Source organism: Girardinichthys multiradiatus, chromosome 5, assembly GCF_021462225.1.
Source record: "Girardinichthys multiradiatus isolate DD_20200921_A chromosome 5, DD_fGirMul_XY1, whole genome shotgun sequence".
Classification (NCBI taxonomy): Eukaryota; Metazoa; Chordata; class Actinopteri; order Cyprinodontiformes; family Goodeidae; genus Girardinichthys; species Girardinichthys multiradiatus.
In genome coordinates, this window is record NC_061798.1 from 10,385,350 (window position 1) to 10,407,244 (window position 21,895).

General features: G+C 39.8%; 1 protein-coding gene across 3 annotated transcripts in view; it reads left to right on the plus strand.

Annotated features, from left to right (window-relative positions):
- The window catches only part of mast1a (microtubule associated serine/threonine kinase 1a), a 147,671-nt gene that overhangs the window by 70,514 nt on the left and 55,262 nt on the right, over positions 1-21,895 (plus strand). For all 3 annotated transcript variants that reach the window (XM_047365946.1, XM_047365947.1, XM_047365948.1), the window contains one exon: positions 18,073-18,161. In XM_047365946.1, coding sequence (XP_047221902.1) covers positions 18,073-18,161 — 89 coding nt within the window. The remainder of the gene's footprint in view (positions 1-18,072; positions 18,162-21,895) is intronic.

The following is a 21,895-nucleotide window of genomic DNA, read 5'->3' on the forward strand; positions in this document are numbered from 1 at the left end:
ACAGGTTTGTTAGGGAATTGGAGAAATTTCTCAGCGGTAGACAGTCAGGTAGAGTGACCCCCGTTTTTAACAGATTTTTGCCATAAAACAATTCAAGCTGAAAATGCTCCTATCTGTGGGATATAATTTTATATATGTGGATTTTAAATGATACACTTTTTGAAGAGACCATGGTTAAGTTGGTTCCAGTTTTTCTCAGCTGAACATCTGTTTTACTAAATAAAATTGTGTTTGCAGTATCAATCTACCTCACTTGCTGGGATAAGTCCAAACAACCAGAAAAAGCTCAAGAAAGTACCAGAAAATCTATGTAATCACGCCAATTACAGTCAGATGCTAAAGTTCAAAAGTTTTCTTTACTCTCTGCAGACTGACAAGCCGATTAGGCTGCTGACTGTTTCAGCCCAAATGACCCAGCATAGTAACATAAATGTTCTGTTAAGAAAACACACAAATAGACAAAGTTAACAGCTCTGTCAGTGTTGTGTTAACTGGGTGACGGGATTTACAACCTCCAGACCTTGACAGCTATCGCAACGAGTTAGCTAGTTCATCCACAAATTTACTCTGAAAGGGATGAGCCAAGCTCTGAAATTATTGAACAGCAAAACTCCACACAAACGGAATTAATTCACACAATTTCTTAAAATACAAACATTTATTAACAAAAATAAGTCAACTCAAAGTCAAACATATTTCAATCAACAAACTCTTTACTATGCTAAAACAATCCAACTAAACTACCAAGCAGAATGAAAGAATAATGAAGACTAATGGACAATGTACAATATAAACAAGTCGATTAAAGATGGTTGAAAACCATGACTGAAAGAGTGATGCAACATTACCATACAATGTTTATGTTTGAGAACCAAGGATTATCTTGAAGAACCTGGAAGTGAATTTAAGTTAGTCTTGGAACCAACTTAGGCAATAATTGGCATACCTTTAAACAACCATTCACAATGCAAGATCAGATAAAATATTATTTTAATAAAATAATATTTTAAAGAAGGATTTGCTGAATAAAACCAACCTTCTAGATGACCAATTCTCAATGGTGTTTAATTAGCTGCCTTTATTTATTAAATTAATATTTAAAGAAATATTAAGGAAACAGTAAAATAATATGTAAGGAAATATTATTTTGAATAAGAACCAAATCTTTCTGGAGAAATGGGGCTTAGTAGTGTTTACTTAGTTTTCAAGTTTAGTAAAATAATATTTAGGGAAATATTGTTTTCTAGATTGAAACCTAACAACCTTTTTGGGTAAATGATCTTTAGTAGCAAGCACGTGTTCTTAGCTGTTAGCGGTTAAAGCTAACAAAAGAAGCTTATAGCTTATCATCAGAATCGATCACATACCTTTAAAATACCATTAATAAAATGGTTAAAATGCATAAGCGTGGACGGCGCATTATGGCCGATCTTCTGTGTTTAAAATCACCCTTTAAATAAAGTTTGTCTTAACTTTAAAAACACACAAACACAAAACACACAAACTGAGCTCATGTGCTTACAGATAATTTGCTAGCAATACATAACTGAGTTTCAACACAAACAAAACAAAACAAAAAATGTTTAGATTATTTCATTATAAATTACTTCTCTCTGCCCCAACCTATGCTGAGGAAAAGTTGTCCGGGGCGACGACGTTTGAAGAAAGCATCCACAGTGAACAAAGGGTTAGTTTGCAACTAACCTCCATAGCTGTGGGGTGGGGCGGCTCGTTCTGTCGGCCAGTCAAACTGCACGTTACAGCTGTAGCCACGGTGATGCGGTCCCGTTGTCCTTCCTTCAGACTGGGAAAACTGCTCCACTCGGCGCCGTAGAGACACGGTCTCTGCTGGGAACTCTCTGGAACACAGTTTGCTTCTGTTGACCTCAGAGAGAAAGTCAAGCCACGCTTGTACCTTAATTACCCCGTTCATGAATGAATACCGGATACACAAACAGCAGTTCATTCCTACTTGACTTAGTGCATATGCTTGTTTGCCCGCAAAGAGACATTAGCGCGCTGTGTCCCTCCTTCCAGTTCTGCTGGGAACCTGCGTGGAAGAGGTCAGTTTGTTGCAAAAGCGTTGATTTTATTTGGACAGTGACACAACGGGAAGTCCGCTGTTACTCCTGTTCCTGGCTGTGCTGGAAGTAGGTTAATGCGTTTTTTTTTTTTAAAGTTCCAGAAACGTTCTTACTGGCCTTTCATTTTGTACCCATGGCTGGGGTCCCAACAAATTAATCAAAATTTTATTTTATTATTGGTTAGAGTTCTGAACAATCACAAAAATCAATGTACAAACAGAATTCTGTTTGAAGGGAGAGAAAACACAAAATTTATGAAGCAGAAGAAACACCTTTCTTTAAGTTTACAGACCCATTCAGTAAATTAGAATATAATTGAAAATGTTCTATTCCCCCCGTGAGTTCGCTTCGTTCATCCTGGTCGGTGTTTACATCCCGCCGCAAGCTAATGTGCAGGTCGCACAGCGCATGCTCGCCGACCAGATACTGAGTGTGGAGCGGACCAATCCGGACTCCTTAGTTATCGTCGCTGGCGACTTTAACAAAGGTAATCTCACCCACGAACTCCCCAAATATAGACAGTTTATTAAATGTCCGACCAGAGAGGACAACATTCTGGATGACTGTTACACCACCATCAGAGATGCTTATCACGCCGTCCCACGTGCTGCACTGGGCCAATCCAACCACATCATGGTCCACCTGATTCCTGCATACAGGCAGAAACTAAAGCTCTGCAAACCTGTTGTGGGGACGACAAGGAAGTGGAGCAGTGAGGCTGTGGAGAATCTCCAGGTGTGTTTAGGCTGTACAGACTGGGATGTGTTCAGGACTACTACCAACAGTCTGGACGAGTACACAGAGGCTGTGACTTCCTACATCAGCTTATGTGAGGACAGCTGTGTACCGTCATGCACCAGGGTGAGTTACAACAACGACAAACCCTGGTTCACAGCTAAACTCAGAAGGTTAAGACTGGATAAGGAAGAGGCCTTCAGGAGTGGGGACAAAGACATATACAGAGAGGCAAAGTACAAGTTTGGCAAGGCAGTGAAAGAGGCCAAACGACTGTACTCTGAGAAGCTCCAAAACCAGTTCTCAGCCAACGACTCTGCGTCTGTCTGGAAAGGGCTCAGGCAGATCACCAACGACAAGCCGAAAGCTCCCCACTCCATCAACGACCGACGCCTCGCCAACGACCTGAACGAGTTCTACTGCCGCTTTGAAAGACAAAGGGACAGTCCTGCAACCATCCCCCTTGACACCCCCCAACAGCTGCAGCCATAATCCACCACCCCCACCTCCCCAACCTCAAGAGGGGCCTTGGCACCTCCAACCCGCACCCTGAAGTTCCCCCCCATCAGCCCCCTACCCACGCCGGGGACGGCTCTTTCCATCCAGGAGAGGGACGGCAACAAACTCTTCAGGAGACAGAACCCCCGGAAAGCTGAAGCCTGAAGCACTGCGCTGATCAGCTGTCTCCAGTCTTCACAGACATTTTTAACACCTCACTGGAGACATGTCATGTGCCAGCCTGCTTCAAGCCCTCCACCATCATCCCTGTTCCCAAGAAGCCAAGGACCACAGGGCTTAATGACTTCAGACCCGTCGCCCTGACCTCTGTAGTGATGAAGTCCTTTGAGCGTCTTGTGCTCTCACACCTAAAAGACATCACCGACCCCCTCCTGGACCCCCTGCAGTTTGCCTACAGAGCCAACAGGTCTGTAGACGATGCAGTCAACATAGCCCTTCACTTCAACCTCTGGCACCTGGACTCCACAGGAACCTATACCAGGATCCTGTTTGTGGATTTCAGCTCTGCCTTCAACACCATCATTCCAGCTCTGCTCCAGGAGAAGCTCTCCCAGCTGAGTGTGCCCGACTCCACCTGCAGGTGGATCACTGACTTCCTGTCTGACAGGAAGCAGCGCGTGAGGCTGGGGAAGCACGTCTCTGACTCCCTGACCATCAGCACCGGTTCCCCCCAAGGCTGTGTTCTCTCTCCTCTGCTCTTCTCCCTGTACACCAACAGCTGCACCTCCAGTCCACCAGTCTGTCAAGCTTCTGAAGTTTGCGGACGACACCATCCTGATCGGACTCATCTCTGATGGTGACGAGTCCACGTACAGATGGGAGGTGGACCATCTGTTGGACTGGTGCAGTCAGAACAACCTTGAGCTCAACGCTCTAAAGACAGTGGAGATGGTTGTGGACTTCAGGCAGAACCCAGCCCCACCTGCCCGCATCACCCTCTGTGACTCCACAATTGACACTGTGGAATCTTTCCGCTTCCTGGGAACCATCATCTCCCAGGATCTCAAGTGGGAGCCAAACATCAGCTCCCTCATCAAGAAAGCCCTGCAGAGGATGTTCTTCCTGCGGCAGCTGAAGAAATTCAACCTGCCAAAAACTATGATGGTGCACTTCTACACAGCCATCATTGAGTCCATCCTCACCTCCTCCATCACCATCTGGTACGCCGCTGCTACAGCCAAGGATAAGGGCAGGCTGCAGCGTGTCATTCGGTCTGCTGAAAAGGTGATTGGCTGCAGTCTACTGTCGCTCCAGGAACTGTACACCTCCAGGACCCTGAAGGTGGCAGGGAAGATTCTGGCTGATCCCTCCCACCCCGGTCACAGACTCTTTGAGACTCTCCCCTCTGGCAGGAGGCTGCGGTCCATCCGGACCAAAACCTCACGCCACAAGAACAGTTTTTTCCCCTCTGCCACCAGCCTGGTTAACAAAGCCCTGAAACCACCCTGACACTCTCCCTTTCACCCACACCCCCCTTTTTTGCTGACAGGACACTTATAACTTTGAACTCTATGCGTTACATTAACGCTCAGCTTGGACTCCTGCTTTACTTGCACTGCCATATTTGCACAATGATCACCTGCACTGTTGTACCGCTCTCGCATCTTATACTGCTCTACATTTACTCTCACTCACTTAAAACTGTGCACATATATTTATATTATATTGTAGATATGTTTATACTGTTTAATTTGTATTGCATTGCACCGACTACGCCAAAACAAATTCCTTGTATGTCCAAACACGTACTTGGCAATAAAGCTTTTCTGATTCTGATTCTGAAAAGTTTAATTTATTTCAGTAACTTAGCTCATTAGGTGAAACACATTATATTGATTAACTGCACACAAACTGATGTTTTCAAGCCTTTATTTCTGGTAATTATGATTTTTTTGCCTACAGCCCAATGAAAACATAACATTTAAGATTGGAATATGACATCAGACAAATAAAATACACTTATTAATACAGAAATGTGGGCTTTTTGAAAGTTATGTTTTATACGTGCCTTAAGCTTGTTACTTTCAAAAAATACTCTTAATCTGACAAGCAATCCTGATTGGAAAATATATTATAATTTACTGAATATGACTGTAAATCATGTTTAGTTAACAACAACAAAAAGAATGATCAAAGAGTCAGATCGACATAACGAAGAAGCTATACTGTTAGGCTGCTTCTTCAACAAACTGAAGACTTTGGAACTGTATGTGTCAGATGTTCCTTTGGACATGACTGATAAAGATCAGCATGTTTTAGGTGAAGCGTTGTTGAACATCATAGCAGGTTTTCTGAAACCAGATCAACCCCAGAGAAGGCTGTTCTGCAGAAACTCCGGTGGGGACAAAATGCTTAAATGACTTATTATTATTATTATTACATTATTATAAATATACTGGCAGGCAGATTTATGAGCACCTTACATAAAACTGAAATGTTGAGTTGTACTGAAGCTATATTTGTTGTCAGAATTTCAATTCATTGAGGTTTATTTACAATGTGATTATTATTATTGTTAAACGTCTAAAATTTACCATGAATAGGCAATTTTAGGTGAAAAACGGTTGCATTGTGAAACATGAAATTCAGAAAAACGAAGACAGGTTAAGTGGAGTTTGTAAAAGATCAATCAGAAATCATGAAAAAATGCCATCTTAACAGTAAAGGTTTTACTGTCAGAAAATAGAGCAGTGATTTTCACAAAAGCAACCTAGTTACCGAGTTACCTGTCTCTGCAACACTAAATAAAAAATAAAGGCCACTAGTGCCAAAAAATAAAATATATATATATATATATATATATATATATATATATTTTTCTTTACAATACGGAATCAAAATGTCACCTATAAATGCTATTTTTTGTTAGAAAACAGCTCTGACAGCCACTTTGCTATGCATGGATAGATTTGAGTTCTGTAATTTTCTGTCAGTAAAGACAGAAAATTACAATAAAGACAGTTTATGTTGTTATTTGGCTAAAAAACATGCAAGTAAAATAGACAGCTGAAAAGAACCAGGTACTGTTGCATCATAATGGCGGACTAATTGTTAACAGCTATAAAACATACTCATTGTGGTATCTCTCCTTAACACAAGGTGTTGTTTTAGAGAAGAATAATAGTGCTGTACAGCAGGATTGGCAGCAGAAGAAGAATTAACAGGAAGAACCCTTTTACATCCCAAAATTAAACTTTATAAAATTGAAACTTGCCTTTGCCTAACCAACCTGCAGCATTTGTAATGATGATGAACAATGCAATATTGTTGCTACTTTTGGACACTTAATACAGTATTATTGCCCAACCCTAGTTGGCATGTCCAGATAACTCAACATGCTGTATCTTTTGTGCAGTCACTTATCAAACTTACTCAGATGACTTTTTATTACTTGAATGACTTTGGCTTCTAATTTCCTTTCTACAAAAGGGAAACAATAGTTGTTACTGTGTCATGCTTGCTCTATCTTGTTTAACCTTACTTTACGGGGAATGACACCTGATCTTCTATTTCTGTCTCTCTGTACCACTGAGCTTAGCAACAGGAGGCCCATGTGAATAACATTCTTTTACATCAACATGGCAATGTTGTTTTTTACCATGTCTCAGCTTTTCTTAATTTATCTCTTCTCCTATCCTTTCTGTCCCGACTTGGCCTGTTTTCTTACATCCGCTGCTTGTCAGCATCACTCAGCAATCCTCTCAGTCTTCATATAAATGCCTAATGCCTGTTAAATCTGCCCACACGGCTTGATTTGGACCCTGTCCCAAATTTGGTATCAGTACTGTCCCAGAGGATGTTTTGGACTGTGGCAGTAAGAGCAGAGGATGTTGAGTAATTGGATGCACATACAGGAACTAATCTAACTAAGCTTCTAACTAAGCAGGGAAGGGTTTTAAAGGGACAGCTTTTTATCCCATTCACTTTTATCCTATTGCACACAGTGCAAAACATGCACTCACCTTTAAGAGGGCCTGATGTAACCTAATGTGTCCTGTCTGCCCCTGTGAGTCAGCACTCAGTGCAGAAGATGACACCACTGACTGACATGCACACAAATACGCACTCAGAGTTTAACCTTCAGGGTAAAACCTATTAAATATGCACAGACGGTAAGTCATCCCGTTCAAAAGCTAAAATGTGCGGGTAAATGGAGGATCAGTCATGATCTGTTAGCTCACACAAACAGGGTTACAGGAAAACTATTATCTACTTTTCCTAAGTTAACATCATTGCGATGAATCTCATATAAAATTTTTGGTTCTTTTTCTAAGGAGGGATGAGCACACAGCAAATAATGTCACTTATTTCAACTTCACTGTGAGGATGAGTATGAATGTTTTGTAGATTTTCTTCATTTCACACAGACTCATAATTAAATTTTGCGTTCAGGCTGAAAAATATACATATTTGGATAAATGTATCTTAGGAAGTTGCAGAAATACTCCAATGTTTTGATTAACAAGCTTCTGGCATAATTCTGTCTGAATATTTGAATTAGTTTGTTTCCTGGCGTGGATTTTAAGTATATGCCATGCATTTCCAATAGGTTTTAGGTCACAGCCAATACAAAAGCGTCATGTTAGCCCTCTTTGTTGATACTAAAACCAGTTCTTATGTGTTTGGGATAATTGTCCTTCTGGAACACCCGAATGTGTCCAAGTTTCACTCATCTGACCCAAACTGTTTAAAGGAAATTGATCAGGAAGTTTAGGAGCAACTCAGGCACTACCAGTTATTGAAAAGTGAACCAGTTTTTAAAGCTTGGTCAGTGCCAGGAAACAAATCGGTTATAAATGAACTTGACCATCACTGATGAGAAAACTGGTCACATTTCCTGCCATGATTATGTCAGAAAGTTGTTGATGGACACAAAAAGTGTATTTTTTTTGTTTACAACTGGCAAAGGGACATTTATTCAAACATTAGTTAGCATATGTATATATATTTGATCCTGTATGTATAACTTTGACTCTGTGGATTACAGAAAAATGCACAAGAAATTCAAACATGTACATTTTTTTAAAAACCTTTGAAGTTGAATGCTGTGTCATTGGGGTGTATGAGAGACACTGATGGTCCAGAGCCAGCCATAGGCCTGCAGGGAGATAATTGCTCCTCAAAGCTTGTGCTTCAGTCATTACCAAGGTTTTAACCTCAGAGCCTCTCTCAGCATGGCACCTGGAGTGGAGCAACCAGTGGCAGTACAGTGTGTCATTAGTGACACACAGGAAGGGGTCACATGTGTCAGTCTGACAGTTTAGTCTATTTTATTCAGGCTTTGATACCAAGTCATGTTGCCTATAAATAAATCTTGATGTTTTATGCCCATTCAGAAGAGGCATCTGATAGGACGATCTTTGATGACTTTGTGTGCCATGTTAGAAACAACATAGTATGCAAACAGGTAAAGTTTAAAAATCTATTCAGTTTTTTATTCAGTTCAATTTTTTTTATATAGCTCAAATTCATAAAACATGTCGTCTCAAGGCACTTTACAAAGTTATTTCAATTGAATCATACAGATTTCAAATCAGGTACATATAATCTACTTAATCCTAACTATCAAATAATGCAGTCAGACTCAGTTCATTATTCAAATAAGTTAAAAGATTTTCTATCTAAGGAAACACAGCGGATTGCATCAAGTGAGTGACTTGCAGTATTTACTCCTCCTGGATGAGCATGTAGAGACAGTGGACAGTCGCATTGAGTTTGCAGCAATCCTTCATACTGAGCATGCATGTAGCAACAGTGGAGAGGAAAAACTCCCTTTTAACAGGAGGAAATCTTCAGCAGAACCAGGCTCAGTGTGAGCGGCCATCTGCTACGACCGGCTGGGGGTTTGAGAGAAAAGAGCAGAGACACAAAGAGAACAAAGAAGCACTGATCCAGTAGTACTTTCTATAGGAAAGAAAAGTCAAACATTAATGGTTATAGCTCCTTTAGTGGCTTCATCTAGGAGACAAAGACAGCTAAGCAGATGAACTCTGAGCCAGTTTTCAAGTCTAGAGTATGAAAGGGAGCACATACAGTTTGTCACAGTAAAGGCTCAGCCAGTAGCTATGTCTAGGAGAGACAGGGTTAAACACTGAAAGACAGGGTCAAGTGTATCATCTGTAGAAGGTGAGCATTAAGTTGTTGGCAGCAGCAGCTTGGCTGATGTCCCCCGCCAGGAAGGTGCCACAGCTAAATATAGAGCCAGGTCAGGTGTAGCTTCTAGGAAGAGAAAAACACAGAGAGAACATAGAGTTAAAAGCTGAAATAACAGCAAATAATGCAAAATTGAAGAGTAGTATGAGAATGTAGCAGAGAAAGGGAAAGTGGTCATTATGTCCTCCAGCAGCCTAAGCCTATAGCAGCATAACTACAGAGATAGGTCAGGATAACCTAAGCCACTCTAACTATAAGCTTTATCAAAAAGGAAAGTTTTAAGCCTAGCCTTAAAGGTAGACAGGGTGTCTGCTTCACGGACTAAAGCTGGGAGCTGGTTCCACAGGAGAGGAGCCTGATAACTAACGGATCTGCCTCCCATTCTAGAGACACTAGGAACCACCAGTAAAGCTGCAGTCTGAGAACGAAGTGCTCTGTTAGGAATATATGGAACAATGAGATCTAGGTTTTTTAGATAAACTTGGACTCATAAACAAACTGTTATCCAAGCAAGCACAGACAGCAGTTAAGGGGCAGGCAAAAAGCAGAATTCATAAACAGTCCAAAGTCTGCAGGAACAAAGCAAAGCTTTAAGAAAAATCAAGGTGTGCATTACAAAGCAGACACTGACAAGTAAGCGCTGAACAGCTTCACACACTGTTGTGATGTACAAACCATTCTGGCAATTAGGAACTTAAAGCCAGTATTGTATTTTCTACAGAAACTGACAAATAGTATGCTGCAGGTGCGGCTAAAACACAGGAGACAGAAAAGAGCTGGAAGCATATCCAACTGATTTAAACAGAGAGAAAACAAAGCTAGACAGGTGTTCATGCTGAATTTGGTGCAGTTATATTTCATATTTTAAAATAAAACTGACACAAAAAAGATGGAAAGCCAAAAGCCTTGAGTCACTGCCTCTTTTTATTTTCTGAAGTATAGATAAGTGTTATTTGGTTAGGAGAGGCAGGTGCATTTAAAAGCTCCTGTTAATCAATCCGTTCGTCCATCCGTCCGTCCGTCCATCCATCCATCCGTCCGTCCATTCTGTGTCTTTAGCACGTTTTCAGTCTATCACAGGGTGTTGCTTTTCATGTTTTTGGATAATTACCACAGAATATCCAAATTAAATCTGGAGAGTGTTTGCACTGTATCTGTGGTGTCATGTTAGCATTTCCAAATCTCCTTTACTTTTTTTAACCTCATAAAATTGACATCAACATTGCAGTTAATGGGCAAATGTTGGCAGCCCATTGCTTTACCATTCTATCCTCCTCCTTGTTGTGGATTTGCATGTTTGCAGTTACTGTACTGGTAACCTGTGTGTGCATCTATTAGAAGGATCTTGGAAAGCTTGGAAAGCAGAGCTGTGAAATAGTAAAAAAAGAAAAGCTAAACTGTACTAAATACCCGTCTCTTTATTTGGTCTGTGTTCCCTTTATTCTGAACTGGCCTCAGCAACTGGTACAGATGTTCTGCAAATATTCATATTTGACATCACAAAAATACAATCTTACTGTCCAACTTTCCAATCAGTGTTTGACTATTTGATCTCTTTCATTTACTTCATGTCAAACGTTGAGACAATGTTTTCTTTTGTGTAGTTCTGATTTTGTTAGTTTGTTAGTGCTTTAAGGTGGAGAACAGTTCAGATTTGTCAAAGTTTTTGTGCTCCAGGACAGTGTAGCTATAGATAAAGTCTAGCAAAGTCCTCTATTGTAAAATAACGAAGTAAATTGTACAGGAGAAAGATTTTACCAAGTCATGACAGTGGCTTCCAAAAGTATTTACAGCCCTTAAACTTTTTCATATTTTGTCATGAAACAATCACAAATTTTACTATAGATTCAGAACAGTCCTGGCTTTATGTTAAGTGTTGTTCTTTTGCTGAAACAATATCCTCGGTCCCAGCCTCAAGTCTTTTGCAGCCTCTTACATGTTTTCTTTCTGGATTGCCTTGTTTTTAGCTCCATCCACCTTCTCATCAATTCTGACCAGCTCATTTCCCCCCTGCTAAACAGAGAAGCCCTCCCACAGAATGATCTTGCCACCACCATGTTTCAGAGATGTTTTATTTAAGTGGTTTTCAGTGTTAGGTTTCTGCTGTGCCCCTTTTGCCTTGCTGATGCTGTTTGTTCACTACTGTTCTCTAACAAACCTCTGAGTCTTTTACAGAACAGCTGGATTCATGCTGAGCATCAATTACACATACATGTAGGTGGGACCTCTGAGAGCAATTGGATGCACTAGATTACATTTAGGGGTAGCAGAGTAAAGAAGACAGAATACATTTTGAATATGAAGTATTGAAAACCACGTATATTTTTCCTTTCACTTCATGATTATTCACTACTTTCTGTTGTGGTTCTAACATGAAATGTTGAAAACCTTCAAGGGGTACAAATTCTTTAGCATTGAACTGTCTACATACACCTTACATGCATCATGCTGCTGCCCACTCCATGTCTTGTATCTCGTTGACCTGCTCTGCAAGTTCTGCATTCTGAGAAAACCTACATGCACCAACTTTCTGAACCCTGCAAAACAAACCAAATCATTTTCTTGCTTTGCACCTTCTGACAGACTGACACTTTCTTTCTTTCTTTCTCTCTCTCACTCACACACACACACACACAAATTTATCAACAGACACAATGCACCTTGCACTACCAACCCCAGTGAATCACGCCCGTCCTGAATGACAGCATCACACATCTCACCCCTGTTCCTTTTGTCACACACGTCAAGCATGCATGATTCATTACACAGTGGATTATGATGGATTAGAAATCTGGCATTCACAAATACACTAAACTCTGTTCACTTTCACTGCAGGGTGACGTCATTCTGTTTGGCTTTGCAGGCCTTCAATCAGAGCCCATTCAGCCCGATGCCCTTCTTCATTATTTTGTTTGTTTGACACGTCTGTTTCTCACTGTTAGCTTTGGTGAAAACGGTTGCATTTGTCACTGTTTGCTTTTTATAAGTGTGACTCGGAATGTGTTTCTATGGCAACATGATACATTCCTCCTTATGTCTGCTCCCTTCTGGCTGCTCTGCAGCTTTCCTCTTTTTGGTCCATTGATTCTGGATGGAGGAGAATCGTACTGAATGAACCTGATTAGATTACATGGTTATAATATGTATTAGTAAGGGGTTGCCCTTTTTATTCAAGCTCAAGGTTTTTTCAATTTAAAATAAAAAATGCATTAGAGGTTGACTGAATTAACCCAGAAACGACTACATACATGTATATTTCAAATGTTGCTTCAGTGTGATACAGAAACAGTGGTCCAGCTGTGGGTCCAGTCTGCTGTGGACATAACTGTGAGAGAGGGATTTATAGCCATATAGTCCCAAACAAGCATGAGCACACTTGCACGAACACCTCCAACATTTACTCATTGCTTTCTCACTCAAGTGAATCTGCAGCACTTAGTTTAGTTTAATCTCCTGACAGCCACCTAAAACTACTGTAAGCTTTACAGACTACCTTCTGCTAGTGCTTAGGAAGGGATTTCATGGCAAAAACACATCTCAAAGATGTTTTATTTATACACCTTCTCAAAAGGCTCCAGGTTAATTTTCCCTTCGCCAGTCCATTGCCCTTCTGTGGCCAAAATTGATTTTAAGCAAGGCGTTTTCTTCTGTACCTAAACCACTGTGCATCAGTTTATTTTTTGTAGGTACTTTTCATTAATTATGTAGACAAATAATCATAAAATGTCAAATTTTGTTGAAAATGTAAGATGTTATATAACAACCTATTTCCTTGTACTTTGGTTTAGATCCTTGTGTGGTCAAGTTGACTACTATAATAGGGATTAGATTACAATCTTTGATGAAAGCAAAAACACACCAAACAACCTCCTGCTGACACATATAATTTATCACAGTCACATTACCTCATTTCATTGTAGCAGACCGTGAGTATATTATAGAAAATGACTACAAATCTTCAGTTGTCAAGTGGGTACAAGCCTCGCCGTGATGGGTAAAAATTGACTCATGTTCGGTATAAAACATGCTGCGGCAGATGTTTTTCTTTACTACAATATTATATAATAGGAAAGGGACAAAATGACTACAACATTCTCAAAGACTGTTTTACATAACTGTTTTTATTACATTTCTCATGAATCTCTTGTGTTAGGTGTTTGCGTATTGAGTTTCTTGTCTGTTTCGCTGCTATTCTAGTTATTCTTATTAGATCAGGTTTGTGGTTCATTCTTGTGTTTAGATATTTATGTTACTTCTCTGTGTTCGCACATCTGTGCCTCCCTCCTTCAGTTGTTTTGCATGCTCCCTTCTACCAGCTGCTCCACATTTCTCCTGATTAGCCCTTCTAGTACATTGGTCATTTCCCTCACCACCTCTGTATTTAGACTCTTGTTTTCATTGCCTGCCAGTGGATCCTCTTGTTTACTACCTGCTCCATATCCATGCCTTGATTTCTCTGTTTACCTGCGTTAGCAAGAAGTTTCCCAGTTTTCAATCTTAAAATGTTTCTACTCACCATGTGGCTCCATTGTTGGTCCAGCGACAACCCAGCATTACATGACAGTTTCTGTTTAGTTTTTTTTTTTTAGATGGATTTGAATGTCTACCACTCCTGATATCATGTAGAGGATTGTAACCTTGTTTTCAGTAATAAATAAACAAACAGCAAATTTTTTCTACATGGTTAAGATTTTTTAAGTCATATTTCTGTCAATGTAGTTGAAATAAATCACAACGTGTTTTTAATTGATGGGTGTAGAATTCACATTGTTGCATCAAGAATGGTTATGATACTTTAGCCATTAAGTCACTGTTTTGTTCCATATTCGATGATAATGGAATGAAACTTCAACCCTCTTTACACAGTCGAAGGTGGTCCCAAGTGGTCAAATAATGATTTGCTTGATAAATCAGAAAGTAGGTCAGTCAGTTGGAGCTGTCTGCATGGTGTACTATGAGATTAAGCAATGCTTTTATTAGATAATTGCTGCAACTTTTGAGGAGCATTTTCAGAGCTGCTCAAAAGCAGCGGGCATTATATATGGTGCCTCAGAGTTGTGATGCTGTTGGGGTCATCCATTTTGGTTGAGCAGTTCGACATGAGGAGCTCAACAGACGTCGCAAATCTGACATCACCCGGGATTATAAAACTCGTGGAAAATAAACTTTTGTTGCCATTTCTAGCGTGTCTCACAGAACAACACAACGGGGCGCGTATCTGGAGAGACAAAAGCTTGCAGCCGATCTTTTCCTCCACACCGTCATTCCCAGAAGAGCTTGAAAGTTGAAAATCTGTCTGATACAAGAGGGTCAGAAGATTCATATACTGATCGTAGTCCCTGCCGACACCCACGCAGGTGAAAACCCAGAGAGGTTTTATTTCCAAGGAGATTAGTTTCCCCTTGTGATTCAGTCGACTAAATGGCTCTTCATATTTTCTCCTTTTGGACGGATGAGAAATTTACCGTTTTTCTTTTGAGTTGATCTCGGACGCGTGATCCCCCCCTCGTTTCCCTTCAGACCTGACCCATCCTCAACCGGTGGAGAGAAAAAATCGACGTCAAAGTAATTTCGTTCTTAGCAATTTAGAAGTCTGGGCAGGGTGATGCATTTTTAAGGTGATTTAGGATCACCAGTTATTAATCCATGCAATACTGATTAAAGTGTTTTATGCTCAGCTGTGTTTTGATTTGCTGTTGCGTCTGAATCGCGGAGCGCGGGTGCAGTCAGCAAGGTGCGTGTGTATGTTTTTGTCCAGCTGATCCCAAATCAGCCAGGTGTTAGAAGTTGGATTTTAAAGTTTCCCATTCAATGCAACTGCGGTTTGGGCAGTTTGGGCCTTCTGGAGTTTTATGACTCTTTGTTCGAGATTTGAGGCAATCGGCTACTAGTGGCTAAGGGCACAGCCCACCGTCTAGAAGCGGTGGGCTGAGACATCAGCACACCAGGAGGGCTCCACTATCCAAGTTAACCCAAATTGCACATTTTGTCCATAAAACTGCTGGTTTAATCTTCATCGACACTCAATGCGCATATATTTTCTTTTATTATTATTGTTAGGTAGTCATTTTTATTCCCTTTGTGTAGAATAGTGCTTTCTAGTTAGGTGAAGGATTTTGGGCCAGAATGGTGGTATATCAGAATTATATGGCTTCAATACATCTTCGCATATATATTTAAGAATTTGTGTGATTTATCCGTCAAAACAAGGTTGAAGTTCCTTCTACCTTAGGTGAAGTGGTTGAATAAACATTGACATTTTGTGGTTCTGGAATAATTTATAAGTCATTAATGATGAATAGCTAATTGTAATTATAAAGAGCTTTAAGCCCATAATCACACCAGAGGACATCTCTGATTTCTATTTGTAAGTAATGATTTTTGGTTAAGAAATTATTTTCCTGAATTATGATTTTTAAGTATAATTTTTGATAAATATTAATTAATCAATATTCATAATCCTTACAGATGCTTCTGATACATATTTTTCTTAACATGTTCAAGAAACTCTGGTTTAAACAATAATTCGACAGGCAGCTGCAGTGAAGATTATCTGTCCCGCAAACTACATCAGTTATAGGTAATATTCAGTGGTGCAGTGGATAAAGCCAATCTGGACAGTAAAACCAACCTTACACTGAATAACCTTGCACTGCCAGAGGGATGTAAGTGAGGTTTGTGAAGCTAGGTCTACAGACAATATATATGACCAAACATGTTTCTTTCATACATGCTCCTCTTAAAACAAATCAAAATTAAGTTCTAGTTTGACCTTTACCAGCCGAACTGGGAGGAAGAATAAAGAGGAGGAGCTCTCTTGTTTAGCCGTTGTTACAGAATAAATGCTTTGGCCAAGATGCCCTTTTCCATAACTCACTTAAGATAAATAATAATATGTTTCAGAGCAAAAAGACCGTCCTTTTTATGGGAAGAGTAGATGGCTTTACCCTTAGGAGCCTTCATTGTGTTTCTATCTTTAATAGTCTAGTGAGCTGTGAGCATGGGAACAATATTGTTGACTTCACACATTTCAATTATTTATCACTCGGCAAGCTTTGAACAGGATGAGAGCAAAACTGGATATGGCGCTCAGTGAAAGAACAGACTGAGAATAGAACGCGCAACCAGTCATCAGAAGATGTTCAGGTTATTTATGGGGATTAAGAATAATTTCCTGAAAGTTCACTGTGACAAGGCTCAGATTAATGCTCCATCTGGATAAGATGCAGGTAGATGCTCAGCCAAATATCAGGAAGCCTGCCTTAGCTCTAATACATGATAAATCATGAATCAAACGCTGAGAATGGGATCTGGTGTCAAGCTGGTGCAGTATGTTTATATGCCTAAGTGACTCAGCTTTTGAATAAGCATGAGCAGGTGGATTCTCAACAAAGGAGGTTAACAACTGAAATAAAGTGCTGATTTCAGGCAGGTGTGGGAGCAGGAAGTCAGTGGATGACACGAATGAGATAACTAGGTGCACTTGGTGTCTCTTCACTGTGTCTATTCTCTTTCTGCCCTCCCCCCTGCTTTACTTGTCTGTTCTTATTGTAAATCCCAAGTGAAGGTTGCTGTTAAGTCTCCTTCAGCCCTCTCTGTTCAAAGCCTAATGCATTTCTCTTAAATATTTCAAAATATTTCTCTTGTGTTCTGCAAGGCTGAGTACGAGCTCTCTGTCGTTTGGCGCCCACATAGGCAGACTGCCACCAGGAAAATCCTTCTCCTGGTTTGATGTCTCACAATGCCAGAGAAAATTGCTGAAGAGTGACATGAAAAGGGAGAGAGATAATGCAGGCATGGTTCTGAAGCGATGCAGGACGATAGATACAGGCTTCTGACATTATTTAAAATGCATTAAATAATGGAGTTGTGTTACTTGGCTACATGCTCATATTTCTCTTTGGGAGCTGGTATTTACAGATGTTAGAAGGCATGATGGCTGATGCAACGAGATGTCAACTAGGTTTTTTTTTCTTTCTTTTCAGTGGTTCTGCTTTGCAACATTTGATGTTGCAGACACTGCTCAAGCACACACAGTCTCAAACCCCAGTCAGTACATGACAATAACACCTGTACCATTTACTTCCCACGTTATGAGCTGTTATGCAAGGCAATAACTCTTGTGCTTCCGTGTGTGTGCCCCCCCTGTCAGAATCTCCAGTGGCACATCTAGTCTTGCTGCACCAACATGTGAAGTCTTAACGCTTCATTAATTTCAGTTTTTTATTATGGACCTTCCTCCCTCCATCTTCCCTTTATCACTCCTTCCATTATATTCCATGACAGCAGCTGTCAGGGGCATGTACCTGCATGAATTTTAATATTTTTCTTGCTTAATTTCTCCTTACAAATAAGCAGATGTTAGGTCACGTGAAATGCACTAACAAAGACATGCTTAATTTAAGGTTGCAATATGCTTACGCTTGCACATATTTTACTAAATATCAGAACAACAAGTAAGGACATTTCCAAGAGCATATTGTATTGACCTGAGGTCTCAGGATTGGCGGTGCAAGAGCTTTTCAGCAACTGATTCATGTAGTAAAAATAAATACCTTTTCGCTCTTTGTTCTTGTTTCAGTTGCCGAACCAGTAACCGGAAGAGCCTCATCCTGACCAGTACTTCCCCCACCCTGCCAAGGCCGCACTCTCCATTGCCCGGACACATAGGTCAGTATGACATATGCCTGCCTGTCAAAATATAAAGGTAATCTCATATATGCTAAATGTCAACATATCCTGAAAAACAAATCCTCAGCTGATTTTTACTTTTGAAGTCACATTTTACTCTTTCTTTTCAGGCTGGATAGATTATACAACCTAAAACTAAAAACAACACGTAGCTGCTTAAGTTTGAATTTAATGCTGAAAAATATAAATACAAATGTAACTCCCTTAGCATTTGCATGGAAAAAACAAAATTTTTGTAGCCATCTACAAACGTCTGGCAATATTCTGAAAACATATTTGACCAATCTACCTGGAAAAATTGCACGAGATTATTTGAATCGGCCCAGCATGGACTCTGCCATTAAGCGCAACCTGCTTTAGCTATTTTAACACCAGTTTTGAGATGCATTTGGAATTATTGTTTTCTTGGACCACCAACTTGTGTCGAAGTTTCACTCAACTGACCTAAACTGTCACCCCTGAGCAAAAGAATTGGTCTGAATGGTTAGGAGAAACCAAGGAACTTCTATAAACTGGAACATGGTGGGACACCAGTGTAACTGTCTACAGGCTACTGAGTAAAACATCCATGTGGACTAAGGGGTACTGACTAAGCAAGAAATTCCTGTTCCAAAACTCACATGGAAAAGCCAAATACCTTCTGTACCAGATGAGCACTGAGTTGTTTTTCAACAATGATAAAAACAATGTTTGGAGGAGTGAAGAAAAGGCACTGTACCAAGTGTCAGGCAGGGTGGTGGTAGCATTATGCTAAGGGTCTCTTTCTGGTGCATTACACAGAGCAGATGGAGTAATGAAGAAAAAGGTTTACCTTCAAAACATTTTTTACTTCACCTTAAATCAGCAGCTATTTGGTTGAAATTTGACAGTAACTTGAGTGTACCCAGGGGACATTATTGCAAACATACCTTGAAACCACCTTTGGAAAGAATAAATCAAGGTAACTTTAAGCTTGACAGGTCCAGACCTTAACCGTTTAGAAAAGTTATGAACTTAAAGGCTTTATCTCACTCCTATGTATCTCTATCAATATTTCATGTAGTTTTGACCTATGATTTTGACACTAGAGAATGATGTTTTTTATTCTTTCTTTTAACAGGACTGAATGAACTGATTGTAAACATTAGCCAGCCATTTTACAGCCCATAACTTCTTTTATTTCTACTAATGCGGCTCTGAGTTACTTGCTCCTTTGTTCCTTTATGTTTCATGTTAATTTCGAGGGAAACATGATGGATTCTTTACGCCTTTTATGTGAGATGTAGCAAGTAGTGGGTTTCCCTGCCTGGATTTGTGGTACATCTCTTATCTAAAACTGGACTCGACACTGAAAGCGAAAGAGTTCTAGAGGTGATAGATACTTATTGGTTTGTGTTTTCAAAAACCAGGCATTTTGTAATATTGTGAAACATTTTGGAATATTTCCAGTAAAGCAAGCAAAAAAAATTGTTTTTGCTGATGGTAATGAAATAAAACCCAACTGCTCTATTCATCTCACTGTGCTAGCAGTGTCAGTCATTTTACATATATGGTAAGGAGGGGCATTTTACCATCTGATTCTTAACGTCATTCTTAACTTTGTCCAAACTCATTGTGTTCCTTTTATTTGTTTTGTGGTGAAAACAATAGCTGATAGAAGATCTTTAAAGTCTGAATCTGTGTTAGGAAATCTATAATATTTAACCAACTAAGGTAAAACAAAAGTAGTCAAATACCTAGACAGAATTATGCTAGGAAAACAATAGCTACACAAAGCATGTGATTTCTCTTCAGCTTGCTAAGAAAAAGGTATCCATATATAAGTGGTGGTGTACGTAACCATGAATGCATTTATTTGAGCCTATATGCATAATTTTGAACCTGTGTGGATTGGATAAATTTCACATTAAATTTAAACTAAATATTTGTAATATTTCAAAATTTATTGAAGTCACTTGTTTTACAAAGAACTTCAAAAAAGTCAAACTGGCCTAATTCCCATGCTAAAATGTTTTTTGAGGATGTGCAACCCTCCAATTTAAAAAAATAGAGACAGTCAGTCATTTTTCGTTTGGTAAAATAAATGTACCAGTTTTGCTTTTCAGGCCTGCAACACAACCTGCATGTTTAAACATTACAGCTTTTTGCAGTTTCTAATATTGCAATGGGAAAAAAATAGTTTTAGATCTAATCTAATCTAGTCCCACAGTTACTATAACTACATCACAATGTGTTCAGCTGTACAAGGATGGCATCATAAATTTTGCTCCAAGTTTGTCCACAGTTTTTCTACTGGATGCTGTATTCCAGATAGGAAACCTGTACAAGTTTCTCCAGCAGACATGTCTTTGATATGTATGCAGAATGTGCTTATGCAAATTTTAGTTGAAACATGCATGGGCTTCCCTAGAAAGATGTCCTGATGAACCTGAAAAATAAAAGTTCAAAAGAAAAACATTTGAACCTGAAAAATAAAAGTTTGTTCAAAAGAAAAACATTTGAACCTGAAAAATAAAAGTTTGTTCAAAAGAAAAACATTTGAACCTGAAAAATAAAAGTTTGTTCTATAGAAAAACATTTGAACCTGAAAAATTATTTTGAACCTTCCCCAAAAAAATGTGAAAACTGGAAAAAAAAGTTTTGCAACTGAAAAAAAAACCAGATGTGAAACTCGAAAACAAAAATTTCAATACTATTTTTCAGTTTCAAGTTTTTGTTTTGAACTTGCAGATTTTTTTTTTGGCTTCAAACTTCTGGCCCTGTTTTGGCGTCGGGGGCGGGGCCTCAGATCACGGGGGTGCGGAATCATTGCTGACAGCTCAACACATTGGCTGAACAACATATTCCCAGCTGTTGCATTCAGGGACCGTGGGAACTGGGATTATCTGTAATACATCATCGATATTCTATATATATGTGATTGGTTTTGAAAGATGACATGCTTCATCGATAGAAGCAGCTTACGTGAATACACGACGCGCATCTCAGAGGAGAAAATATGATCTTGACAGATTTGCACAGCATTTTAAGTCCGTGTTGGAGATTTCCCATGCTCTCAACATAAAGCAAAAGAACTGCCAGAATAAGCGGGAGGAATGAAATTCTCCTCCTCACGTATAAAGCCCTTAATGATTTAGCTCCATCATACATCAGAGATCTGATTGTTCCATATTTTCCTAACAGAGCACTTCGTTCTCAGACTGCAGGTTTACTGGTGGTTCCTAGAGTCTCTAGAAGTAGAATGGGAGGCATATCCTTTAGTTATCAGGCTCCTCTCCTGTGGAACCAGCTCCCAGCTTTAGTCCGTGAGGCAGACACCCTGTCTACTTTTAAGGCTAGGCTTAAAACTTTCCTTTTTGATAAAGCTTATAGTTAGAGTGGCTTAGTTTATTAGGGGGGGAGCCTTCCTCCCTCCCTGTTGGTTGGAGTAAGGGGGAGTCAGGTTTAGCCTAAACCGGCTCAGTTATGGTTGAGGTGCAAACACACCCTCCATTTCTGCTACCTGTATGACCCCTTCTCTTTTCCAATGGTTATAATCAGTCTGACAGAGGGAGGTATCCCAATCATTGTGGTTTTTAGTATAACAATGACCATCAGTGGGACCCTTTGTGGGGTGCCTTGAGACGACATTGTTGTAAATAAGCGCCGTTTAACTAAATAATCTGAGCTGAAACTATCTCTGTAGTTATGCTGCTATAGGCTTAGGCTGCTGGAGAACATATTGACCACTTTCA